General features: G+C 34.6%; 1 protein-coding gene across 1 annotated transcript in view; it reads left to right on the top strand.

Annotated features, from left to right (window-relative positions):
- The first annotated feature begins 1985 nt into the window (after positions 1–1985).
- The window catches only part of STT3B (STT3B, subunit of the oligosaccharyltransferase complex (catalytic)), a 29156-nt gene continuing 18390 nt past the window's right edge, over positions 1986–12751 (top strand). Inside the window, exons 1-4 of the mRNA XM_009891971.1 lie at positions 1986–2088; positions 3872–4159; positions 5835–5900; positions 9474–9573. Of these exons, the coding sequence (XP_009890273.1) occupies positions 3887–4159; positions 5835–5900; positions 9474–9573 (439 nt within the window). The 5' untranslated portion in view covers positions 1986–2088; positions 3872–3886. The remainder of the gene's footprint in view (positions 2089–3871; positions 4160–5834; positions 5901–9473; positions 9574–12751) is intronic.

Raw genomic sequence — 12751 nt, 5'->3', positions numbered from 1 at the left:
CTAAACAAATTAACAATAGACCTTGCTATACTAAGATAAGAGGCTAATTTTACAGGTACAGCATTTCATAAATCACATTATAGTTGACAGTTCAGAACTAGAGAATTAATTTATATTTAGAAATCTAGTCAAATGGGAATAGTTGCAGGCTTATTAGAAACAAATGTCACATTGCTCTTTGATACAAAAATTCTAGGTCAGAATGACTGATGTTTGTGTGAATTTTCTTATATAAACATGCCTAATTACTTTTGAAAGTCCACAGTTTTATCAGTTAATGTATCCTATATAACTGCTTATTTAACATGTAAGACTGTTCTTGAAAATACTGCATTCTATTTTTTTATTTACTTATTTTTAATGTCACTTGACTGATGCTGTGATAGTTCAGTCAGTGGAAACGTGCACGTTTGCTGACATCTGGACTTGAATTTCAATTCTTTTTGTTCTTTCACTGTGTAGATGAAGAAATCTGCTTGTGACCTCTGCGTGGTTGTACTTCAGATATTAGATTGGTTGTACTGATTAAACAAGTAGGAACTTGATGGATCTTAGTCTTGAATGACATCAGCTTTATTCTGTTGAAATTAATTAGTTCAAAGTAAACCTGTGATATTTTGGGAATCCAGATACACAAAAGAATTTGACGTAGTTTTAAAATCTGTGGTAGAAGTGATGTGTGTTACTGATATAAGTGGATACTTTCATAAAATAGACAAAATGAAAAACGCACATAAGCTTTTCTGGTCTTGAATACTAACTGTCTTTGGAAGTTTTTCGTGGTGGTTTGCTCATCTAACCTGTTGTCTGTTGATGTGTTGCATTTAGTCATTGGAATTTCCACTTAACTAAGGAACATAATTGTTAACGCATCTTTAACTAATGAATTTCACATTGTTATCTAAATTCCAATTAGAATATCTGTTCGGAGGGTTGGGTTTGTGGATGTTTCTTGTTTCAGAAGTGGTGTTCACCCAGGCTTTTCTAAGCCTAAACTTTTTTCAATAAACTTTACATTGTCAATACCTGTAGCCTTGCTAGTTTGGCTGTTGAATGATCATGGAAGAGTTGCGGTTTGGGGTCACATGTGCTGCAGTTCTCACGGCAGTCTGATACCTAATTGGAAGAATTAATGGACGTTGTAATAGTTGAAAGGTTTTGCTATCTGAAGTTTGAGAAGTTAGAAAAATTATGTGCCAGAAAAGTGCAAGATCAGTGCCTTGATGGCAATCCATCGATGTTTTTAAATGGTGTATGGGCAATGTGGAACTGAAGGTATGCATGGGAGGGCTTTTGTTCCACAAGGAATTTTCTGCAGCAGAGAAAGTACGAACTTTGAAGATGAAACTTCATCTACATAGATTCTACGTTGTGTTAAGATTTTTACTGATTGTAAGAAAGGAATATGCTAAGGGCATTAATTTATTGGCATGAACAAACAGGCTGTTTCCTTTGTTGCATATAACTACATTATGTCGCCTCTCAGTCTTACATGAAATACAGCAGAAGCAGATGTACTGGGTAGCTGTCCTGTGTCAGAATGGGACTCTTGCATTGATTCTTCTGAGATCTTAATTCTGCTTAAGTGGTATTCTGGATGTGGTAAATACTTGGTTGATAGATGTATTTGAAAACTAGCTTTAAAAGGGAATGCAGACAATTACAGGAGTGTTTGTCAGAGTGATAGAAAACTTTCTAATGTTTACAAAAACCCCCTCCAAAACTGTAACATTTCATCTGTATATATGCACTGGCTGTAGAAATGAAGAAAATATAATGACTAGTAACTGAGAGTTTAGTAATTTACTTTAAAACTCTATAGATTTAGAGAGGACTGTTGTACTTATATACTAAATGAGATGCAAAAGTTAAATTACTTTCTAGGTCTTGGAAAACAGATGCCTTAAGATATGCCTAAAACTTAGGTTCTTGATTTTTGTCTTCCCCCCACACCCCTCTTTTTCTCTGTTTCTTTCTAGGTTTAACTATAGATCAACACATCATCTTGCATCCCACGGATTTTATGAATTTTTAAATTGGTTTGATGAAAGAGCATGGTATCCACTGGGAAGAATAGTAGGTGGAACTGTAAGTATTGTAATAATAACTTTAAGATGACTTTGCAGTAAGTTTTTTTTGAACTTTCGACACAATTCGACATTGATAAAACGAGAATCTTAATAAAGTATGCTTTTAATTGTCAAATTGCTGCAGAGGGAATAACAAGATGTTTTAATTTTTAGGTGCAGGAGACAGTAGGTCAACATGCTTTAGTCTTTATCCAACAGCATACTGTGAACAAGAAATACAGAACTTTGTTTTACTTCCTTATGTATGAACTTCTAATTGTAATAAATATGGATATTATGACAAGGATATGTAATTCTGGTTCATGAAATGAAAAAAGTGAAAAACCCTTTTTTTTTAAAAAAACAGTTACCTAAATCTCTTAAGGCGGCACAAGTTTTAATCCAGTGGTATATGTTAAGTAGACTTCATGTGTGTATGGAAAATGTTAGGATTTCACTGGAAAAAAACCTCTTGAAATTGAATCAGTGGGGCACCTGTATGAAGCATCAGGAGTAAGTAAGATTGGTTATCAATGCAAGCTACAAGACAGGAAAGGTGTACAAAACAATATTACCAAATCAGAATACAAATATCGTTCATTGGTAGAATAGCTTTAGTAACACTAAGTAACACAGCCACGTGTTACTTAATGTGTGAAACTGCATTAAACTTTTTAATTATAGTACATGCCATTCAAATGCATTTATGAAGTTTTTTGTACTATTAGATCATAATTTGTTTTCGTGTCTTAGAGATACTTGCAACTCTTTATGTAACATATGTATGCAATTTTTCCATACCTGTCTTATGCAAAGTAAAAACCGTTAGGAAATGGAATGGAAAAGTTGATTGCATACATTATTTTGCAAGTCACATGGTATATTATGTTTTAATAGTTGATCTTGAAAACCAGCTCTCAAGGATATATGCAGGGGAACATTCTGCCGTCTATTAATTAAATTTTGTACAACGCCCTTCTTAGCTTTTGAAAGAAACTAAGGCAGGTGAAGTACATATTAACTTTTCTAGTACATATTGATTTTTCTAATGTTGATAAATGTGGAAGGGTAGAATTCCTATTAAGAATATTTTAAAGTTCTCCAATATTCTATGATGGGTTCAATAGTTTTGTGTAAGTCTGTTGCCATTCCTGGAGGACATCTTAATTCAATTTTATAGGACCTTATTTAAATCCTTCATATCCAAAGATGTCCACAGATGTCTTGCAATTATATAGTACTCAAATGACTGTCTGTCAGCTTTTCAGCTTAAAAAAAAATCTTATTGATGCATATTTTCTTTCTCCATGGGTAACAAGAAGTGAAAGAGTGGCATGGTATATTTTGGAGGAACATGGATAGGGCTGGGGAATGTTGTTGGGTTTCTTCTTGTAGTCTTAGGGTTTGAGGGTCTTTTTTTTTCTTAAAGCTGTTAGCTGGCTTGAAATTCTCTTGCAAACTTTAGCTTCTGCTTCCATACCTTAACAATAAATTCTTCTCATTATGTGATAAATATCAGGCAAGGTAGAATACTATCTTTATGCTGCTTATTCATTTACAAAATGGATTATACGTAATTGTTAGCATTTGGATAAAATTTAAAGAACCTCTGGTATTCAGCAGTGTTGTCAAAACATGATTAAAGTAGTATTAAAATAATTCTATTAGCATTACCTGCTCGTTGCTTATATCAGCTTAAGAAATGACTGTTTCTTTGCAAATTGTATGCAAATAAACCTATCATTATTGTTTTCTGCAATAACCTAGGGGTTTGTTGTTTTTTTTTTCCCCTCTCCTTTTAGGTATACCCAGGACTAATGGTGACAGCAGGCCTTATACATTGGATTTTAAATATGCTTAATGTGACAGTCCATATAAGAGATGTATGTGTGTTCCTAGCACCAGTTTTTAGCGGCCTTACAGCTATTTCTACTTTCCTGCTCACCAGAGAACTGTGGAACCAGGGAGCAGGGCTTTTAGCTGCCTGTTTTATTGCCATAGTTCCAGGTTACATATCCCGATCAGTAGCAGGATCATTTGACAACGAAGGCATAGCTATTTTTGCACTGCAGTTCACATACTATTTATGGGTAAGTAATTGCTGGCTCTTTTGCTTTGGAAAGGGTTTTTGGTTCCTCCTCCCAACCAAATGACTGATTTTTCTTAGAATCCATTGAATTCTCATTTTCATCCCTCTCATCCCTCTTCCCCTTGGCTCTTGATCAGGCAAGTACTGAGAAGTCACGTGATCTGAACCACTCCATAATCATCCTCTTAAGTTTGCTATGTAAAAGTAGTGTTCAACTGAAGTATGTGTGTCCTGTAGTAGTAATAATAATAACGATAAGTCTATAAATTTAAAGCAAACGGAAGGGTTGTTTCTGGTTTTCAGCTTGCAGGTATTAGTATTATGTGAGCGTCAAACTTTAGCTTCCTTATTTAGCTGGTCAAAAGCAGTAGACAATATAAAGTGCTTTGAATTGCCTTCTGGAAAAGCTTTTGACTGTATGGAGGGTCTGGGCTTTGGCTTAAGCATCCAAATTACCCAAAGCTGTCCAGAGCAAGATATTAATATTGCTTGCATACTTAAAAAAATAGTCTGTCTTTTAATTAGCCTACTTGCTAGTGCAGCTTGTTTGTCACTTCTTAATCTGTATGTAGAATTGCGTCTGTAATGCAGTTTTGTATGAAGGAGTTTCGGCAACCTGGAGTTTTTCTGGACTGTTGCATCTATTTTGGAAATACTACAAATAGCATAACTAGATTATTAATTCAGCGTAGGCACTGCATGGTACTGTCCCTTGCGTGTTCCTTTAATGCATATACCTTTCCTTTTGAGTGTCTCCATGTATGTACATGGTCATTACAGGTTTTCCCATGATTTTGTCAGAGGTCTACTTCTCATAAGCAGATGCATACACACAAATTATTTAGCTTTAGAACATTTCAAACTTGGGATATTGTTGTAGGAGTATAATGGAAGGGAATTGGAGTTTTTCATGACTGAGTGACTGGTGTTACTTAAATGCAGGGTTTTTTTAATTTGGACTTAGAATAAACTGCAGCTGTAAAGGTCCGCTGTGTTTGATAACAATAATAGAATCCACCTATGTTGTTACTTTATAACAACTGAGACATAATAGCAGTTATCTGTTCTCAGGGAACTTGTGTTTAACTGAGCTGCATAGTGCAATAGTGTTTGCATGAACTCTTGTAGAATTACATGTGAATCAAATATATTTTATAGATAACTTTCTAGCTCTATTTAATGTTGGGGTTTTATTCCTGTTTTCCCACACCACAATCGCCACCATCAGTTTTGGACAAAATCATACTGCTGGGTCAGTTTATGGATCCTGCTAAACCTTTACTAGTGTCTGGGTGCTCTCGTTAACCTTGAGTGAGTTTTTCAAAATTACAGAATAGCTCTTTTATCTATAATTGCAGAGTTGGGTCTGATGCCAGCCAAAGTCAGTCATGGATAGTCTACACTTAGCCTTAGACGTAGTCTAATGTCTCAGAGAAAGTAGGCCAGAGGTGTTGCAACTACTCTTGTACCTCAGATCATGAAGCAAAGAGTTGCTTTGCACCCCATTTGAGTGTGAATGAATTGCACTTGTGGTTTGTTTTTGTGGGCACCAGTTCAGAAGCATGCAAATATAACTTGATATGTGCTGAAGAAGGTGTCTTGACAATTGTTTTGGAATTAAATTTTGGTATATTGTCCAGTATTTGTCATTCATAAATACTTGATTATTTTTAAAGGTGAAGTCTGTGAAAACTGGGTCGGTCTTTTGGACAATCTGCTGCTGTCTATCCTACTTTTACATGGTAAGCCTTTTAGATATATATACTAGCTAAACTATTTGAGCAGGGCTTACGTAATCCGTGAATTGATGAAGAACAGAAGAAGGGGACCTTAATATTTGTTGGAGCCCTGATAAAAAATTGTTGCTTCGTATCGCTATTAAAACCTTAAATATATGAGTAAAAAGACATTATAAATACTTTGAAATTTAAAGTATTTAAGTAAACACGATGAAAACAATTTTTTAAAAAACTCTCAAGTAGAATAACTTTATTTACAAATTTATCTTATGCTGTGAACAGGTACTCTGATTCCGTGGGATTTTTGTTTTGCTGCAGGTGATCTAAGGTGGAATTTTGACATTGTGTCTCTGTGTCATTATTACTAAAATGCAATAATAATATTTAAAAATTATGGACAAAGTTACACTCATAACTTTGAAAACTGTTTCTTTGGGTATAATTATGCCATAAAGTCAAATCACAAGAACTGCTGAAGGAGTTCAGTGTGAGATTAAATGATCGTAAAATCCCTTTTCATTCTTGATCTGTGAAAATGGAGGCTATTGCAGAGATGTTCCTAAGGGCTAACACGGCAAAAACAGTAGTAAAATTGAGGAGATAAAACCAATAGCAAAATGGAGGGAATTGGTTTCCCCCCTCCTCCATCTTCTGAAAACTTCGACTTGAAGAATTTTCCTCTGTGAATCAGTCAGAGGTCCTTTCTTCACCTAGCTGATAAACTTGTGGCTTTATGAAAAAGAAATTAATCTCAAACTAGCCAGTAGTGGGACAATCAGGCTAATTGCTTGGGGTCGGTTAAGATTGAGATCTGAAATATTGCTTTTCTACAGTCGGGTAACTAGGCTTGCAAGAAAAAGGTACTTACAAACTGTTTTCCATACCTTAATTTAAAGTACAAGGTTAATTCAGAGGTTATCTGGATGATGCCTAGATTTCCTCTGGCCTTAATTTTCATTGAGTTTTCTGGGAGATTTTTGCTGTTAATGTAGCAAATAATAGCCCTGTATATATCACCAAAGAGGGTAACTATCTCCCGTTAAAAGTACATTTATTTCCTCCCCTATTTCTCCTCCTTTTTGCCAAGTCATTAAATAAACAGCCACTTCTTTATACACAGCATTGCTGTTTATATAGCGTTACAGTGAAGAGATACTGTAGGTTTGGTACAGACTTATGTGCAGTACAAAATAAGGCAAGTAGGTTATTGAATTGTTGTATTTGTATACCATAGTCTTTTTTACATTGTGCCAGTTTATTGGCAAGATCCTCTAAAAGTGCTCTTCATAAATATGCAGATAACAAATACAATACTTTTATAATTTTACTGCTGAAAAATCACACAGTAACAAGTTCATTCCGTCTTAGACTGAGCAGTGTCTTGGTCTGTGGGATTGTATGAGAGGGAGGGGATGTGGTTCAGGGCGTGCATGGTGACAGAACTTATGGAATCAATGTCATCATCATGACATTCAATTGTTGAATGTAAATTAATTAATGTTTTTTTTCTCTTGTTTTCCTTTCAAGTCCTGTCAGTTAGTGAAAGGCTAAGCTTTGTCCATAGCTGAGCCTCGGTGATTAGACGGTAGAATTTTGTTGCTTACAGAGTGTACCTGCTTCATCGCTAGTCGTGGCTTACCATATATTGTATTTCCCTTTGGGAAGGAGTTTTGTTAAGATGCCCTTCTAGACGTTTTGCTTAGGTAAATTTTTAGGACAAAACATAATTGTACTATTCGTTATATGGTATTCATTTGCCTTTCTCTGATGGAATTAGTTATGTTTTCAGTGAAAATTAAATCAAATCATGATTTTGAGGTAGTAAGAATCAGTCCTTGCATGGGGAGTTTGCGGAACAGCTCCTTGAAAGAGGAACGGCTATTGCATGGACTGACAGAAATCTTTCTTGATAACTAAATCTGCTTAAAATATATACCTAACTCAATGCAGTAATTTCACTTCTTGCATTGCATTGCATTCCATAAGGAGAAAGGTTTTTTTTCCTTGCATTTATATCTTTAGCATTTATTTGACTTCAGCCACTTCTGCTTCAGATAGCTTTTTATGACAAGGAGGTAAAATAAAACAAAGCTTTACATTGAAGCAATCCTTGTAGGAGTAACAGCATGTTTCCACTCTTTATGCTTCTCTACGAGGATGCCTCAGTTCTGTTTGAAAAGTTCCAAAGTGCATCTTCAGTTCAGTACAATCTCCAGCACTTAGATTTGATTTAATATTTTGATAATTGGAGATGCAGGTCTGTGGTCCATACAAATTGTCTGCTACCTGCTTCATTCAAACCTTTCCCTAATTATGACAGTGTCCTAATTGCACATTTTTCCTTATTCTATTCTGTATTACCTATCTTCATATAATATTTTCTCCCATTAAATAAACTTGCCTGTGTAAACCATGATGCTTCAGGCTAGTAACTTTGCAATAGGATCTTGATAATCTGAAACAAGTTTCTAGAAAACTTCTAGATTTCTGTTCTACTTGATTCACATTGTTTGAATTGGTTACCGCAAATTTTGAAACACTGGGTTTTGTAGTATTAGTATCGAAACGCAGCAGTGGTTGGCCTCGTCCTTGTTTTCGAATCAGTTCTATAGAACATAGTCATTTAGGTTTCTTTTTGGATTCTAGGGCTTTAAAAATAGTTACATGAATCTAAGCCTTGAAGTACAATTAAAGTGAACACCACATTAGCTACTGCATTCTAAAAATGAAGATCTAGGGTAGGCATGGTACATATGGGAGAAGTCTAGACTGTAATTTGACAAGAGGACGTGTTAAAATACAGATTGTCTAGGCAACATTAGCCCTTCTAAATATGTTAGAAATTTAGATAACACATGGTAATGATAGCTCATTAAATCTTTATCGCAACCAGTGATATATTGATAACATTGTAGCGTTTCAGTTCTGAGTACATCATACCAGTGCTTCTCAAGTGCCGCTGTTACTCCAGGTTTGCAGCATCCGTGATATTGTTGTACACCATTTCACAGTGCTCAGACCTGCTTCCCTGTGCATCCACCACCTTCCTTTTGTTTCTTTCCTTACACTGCAACCTGCATTGGCTGCTCTGCGCCAGGAGTTCTGCTCCTGGAGGTGCACATTTTTCCCTTTCTCCTCTCTGGCTGGAGATACTGTTCCTGTCCCCAGCAACAAGTGCAGAGCATGGTGCTAAATTTGTATGTCAAAGGAAAATTTTGGATCCTACCTGGGAGTTGTTTCACCATGGGAAAAAGCCCTCAGCATCACATTCTTGTTTGCTAGTGTGACCATATTAGCTCGCGAGGAGGAGGAGATACAGGAAGGACAGCCTTGAAAATCCCCCAGCCCATTTCAAAAACCTTTAATACTTTGATATGCAGGGATTTTGTTGGGTTTTTCTTTTTTTGATAATAAATGTTGAGAAAGATCCTGGTGCTATTACTGGTAGCTCTGACTGCTTGTCTAGATGGAGTTTGTGTTTTCTTGTTAGACCATCTGAATGTACAAATCCAATAATGGCTATCCTGAGAATTCGCAGATATTTTCAGATCTAATTTCCTATTCCATTTCTCCTAGGTCTCTGCATGGGGTGGTTATGTTTTCATCATCAATCTTATTCCACTGCATGTGTTTGTTCTGTTGCTGATGCAAAGATACAGCAGGAGAGTCTACATCGGTAAGTTTTGTTCAGTGAACAGTCATTCTCAAATGCTTAATCATGACATATGAAATTAATTATATGGATGTGTTTCGTATCAAGTGGGAATTAAGTAATTGCATATCAGGTTGCATTTTATTAGTTTGATTACTGATTATAGTCATTTATTCTCTACAACATGGAAATAAGGAGTTAAAACATACTCATACTTCCAAAATTTCATATATGCACCTGCTAATTAATTTTCTTCTTTCTTGTGCACTGAAAAAAAATGGATGGTTTGGTATTTGTAGAATCCTTTTAATAGATTATTACAGACACACACATAATATATATAAAATGTTCCATATTTTTGTCTTCCTAGTACGTTAAACAATTGTTATTTTAAAGTTGTGCAGCAGAAATTATGCAAACTTATAGTATATTGTGACATATGAGAAAAGACATAGGGAATTTTAAGCAGTCACATATGTTTTATATAACCTAGACTAAAAAGTAGTGTAAGAGTCCATCCACTCCACGTGAATCCCTAAGATTTTATTGGGTTAATAGGTCAGCCTTCCTTCCAGTTTCTGAAATGTGTGAATAGTGATGTTAGGGGACTAACTTTTTAATTTATTTGCCTGACATTTAAATACTCTGTAAGCTGTTTTTACAGACTTTACCAGTTAAATCAGTTCGCCATGGTATAGGTGTGTGAATGAAATAAATAATAAGCAGTTTGAGTATTCAAAGGTTTATAAGTTAGCTAGAACATTTGTGACTGTGTAATGTGAAATCTTTACAAAAGATAGTTTGACAACATAGTACGAGTTGTTTTGTGGTATCACAGGATGTTTGGTATTTGTAAATGTATTTTTGTTACCCATTTTAATACTGCTTTATCTTTGTATTTTTAATTACTTTATTGCTTTTTTTAGTGCCTGCTAAAGAAATTACTATATTTACATCTATATTTGAACCATTATACACTATAATAATTACTCAATTTACTCAGGTTCAGTTTTGTATTTTTGTTACAAAAAACTAAATACTGGCTTCATGCTTCTTTGTTAATCTATTTATGTAATTCAGAAATGGAAATTCTTTTAAAAAAAGGAAAAAAATATCTAACCCATTTTTAATGTTAGTGTTGCTTAGGTTGTTCATTAACTGCTTCTTCATAACTTAAGGGGAAAGTAATTTATCTTGGTTTGCTTTTAAAATTGTTTTATTGAATATTTTCATTTTCCAATTTCTGTGAGTTAGGCGAGAGAAAATTAAATCTACTAATTATAAAATCCTGAAGCGATGTGGTAACCAGAAACAATAAAGAATAAGTACTCTTGCTTTTTCAGCTTTCAATGAACTAGTCTTTGAACTAGTCTGGGGAAAATAGTACTGCAGGTTCATATGAATTAAAGGTTTTGGCAGACGTTTGTTTTGCAAATAGCTACAGTGTTTTGAGATGTTATTGCCCTTCAGCTGTACTTCAGCAGAGTTGTCAGAATGAAAATATAATTGCTGCGTTGCTGTTTCATTGCAACTGCTGGCTTAATTTAAGCTTTCATGGGAAGCCTTACGCACAGAGAAGGCTGTACGTCTCGCGTTAGTATGTGATTTCTAGGTTTGTTTAACAGGATGTTTTTGTAAAACAGGTAAGAATGTTCAAGCACTGCTGAGAGGAAATTCAAGTGTGCTTCACTTCCAAACTATTCAGATAGGAGAAGAGTTTACAAAAGCTCATTGAAATAGGGAGAATAAAGATATTTCTGGAGTTTCTGTGATATGCAATTGCTACTGTGCCTGTGGCAGTCTCATAATTCTCAAAAAACTACCAATGTGCAGCTAAAACTCTTGTAAACTATCATCAGCTGACAGTAGCTAGTAAAATCTGCATATATTTTACTATTACTGGGAATTTGGGGGGTTTTAATCTCTAGATCAATTGCTTAATTTTATTTAAAACTAGCCCAAGCCTAATTTTTTCTAACTGTCCAATATTTAACATAATAGCATAAATGTACAGGACAGTATCTGGCAGCACCAAGTTTTTAAAAATGGTGATGGCTTCCTAGTATATATTTTTCGTGTGGGTGTTCATATGCCAAAGAAAAGCTTAATTGGTTATGATCTGATATGCCTGGCAGTGTAATTCAGAATCATTTAGTAAGTAAAAATTTCCCAGAATGTGAACCCTTTGTCAATTTGAAACTATTTTACAACTTGTGTGCAGATGAATTTATCAGCCAGATAACTTCTGACCCACTTGGCATCAATGGTGATCATGCTACCTACATTTGAAAGCTTAAGCTGTGCTTTTTTTTTTTGTTGTTTTTCTCTTGGTGGTAGTCTGTATCTTTCATTCAGATCTTACTAGCTTAAAAATTAAGAAGTTCTTACGATTCCTGTGTATTAGCATTAGCACCACTTGTATAGGTAAAAAACCTCTTTATTCAGATACAGGAACATTAATATAATGTTCTGTTATTGTACTTGTAGTTTCTCTTGCAGTTTATCATATGTTTAGAAAGTAAATGGTTTTACATTTGGAAAGGTACAAGTATAGATTTAAGTCACACTTTGCACACTTTAGAGACTTGGTAATTTTCACTTCAATCTGGTAAATTTTTTTTATGTACAATTTTTAAGTTCTGCATAGTTTTCAAAATGTTTAATAACAAAATCACTTGAGGATCTTCCAGAATTTAAAACTTAATTTCAAAAATTCCTTGTTCTATGTATTGGATTTTATAATTTAAATAGTGAGTGGGCATATATATTTTTATCAACTGCTTCAGTATTCTGAAACTTCAGATGATTAGTGATTATTTCTGGCGATTATAATCCATTAATTGAAAGTATGTAGTCAAGTATTTGGTTGTACTCTCTGGAGAAGTTTTTCAGTAGGTTCTTCCTGTGTTTGGGCAGGATTGTTTGTAAAACGAGTTTATCCATAGTAGGTCAGAATGTTTTCTGTTGTTGACCTAGTCAGAGTTATAACCATGAGAATAGATTGCAGGGATCAAAATTATCTTTTTGTTTTTGCAAAGACTGTGCAAACAGTAGAATGTAAAGGAACATGGAAAGCTTGTGATGATATATCACCTTGATACAGCCAAGTTCCTAGAAATATTGCATTGCTGAGTAAATTACCTTTTTTATTTATCAGGCAGACAATGTGATAGCTGTTTGGAAGAAGTAGGAAGTAAGGGAT

This window comes from Charadrius vociferus, unplaced genomic scaffold, assembly GCF_000708025.1.
Source record: "Charadrius vociferus isolate BGI_N301 unplaced genomic scaffold, ASM70802v2 scaffold349, whole genome shotgun sequence".
NCBI classification, from domain to species: domain Eukaryota; kingdom Metazoa; phylum Chordata; class Aves; order Charadriiformes; family Charadriidae; genus Charadrius; species Charadrius vociferus.
Note: the sequence above shows the minus strand (reverse complement) of the source record. Positions and strands in the feature narration are given on the sequence as shown.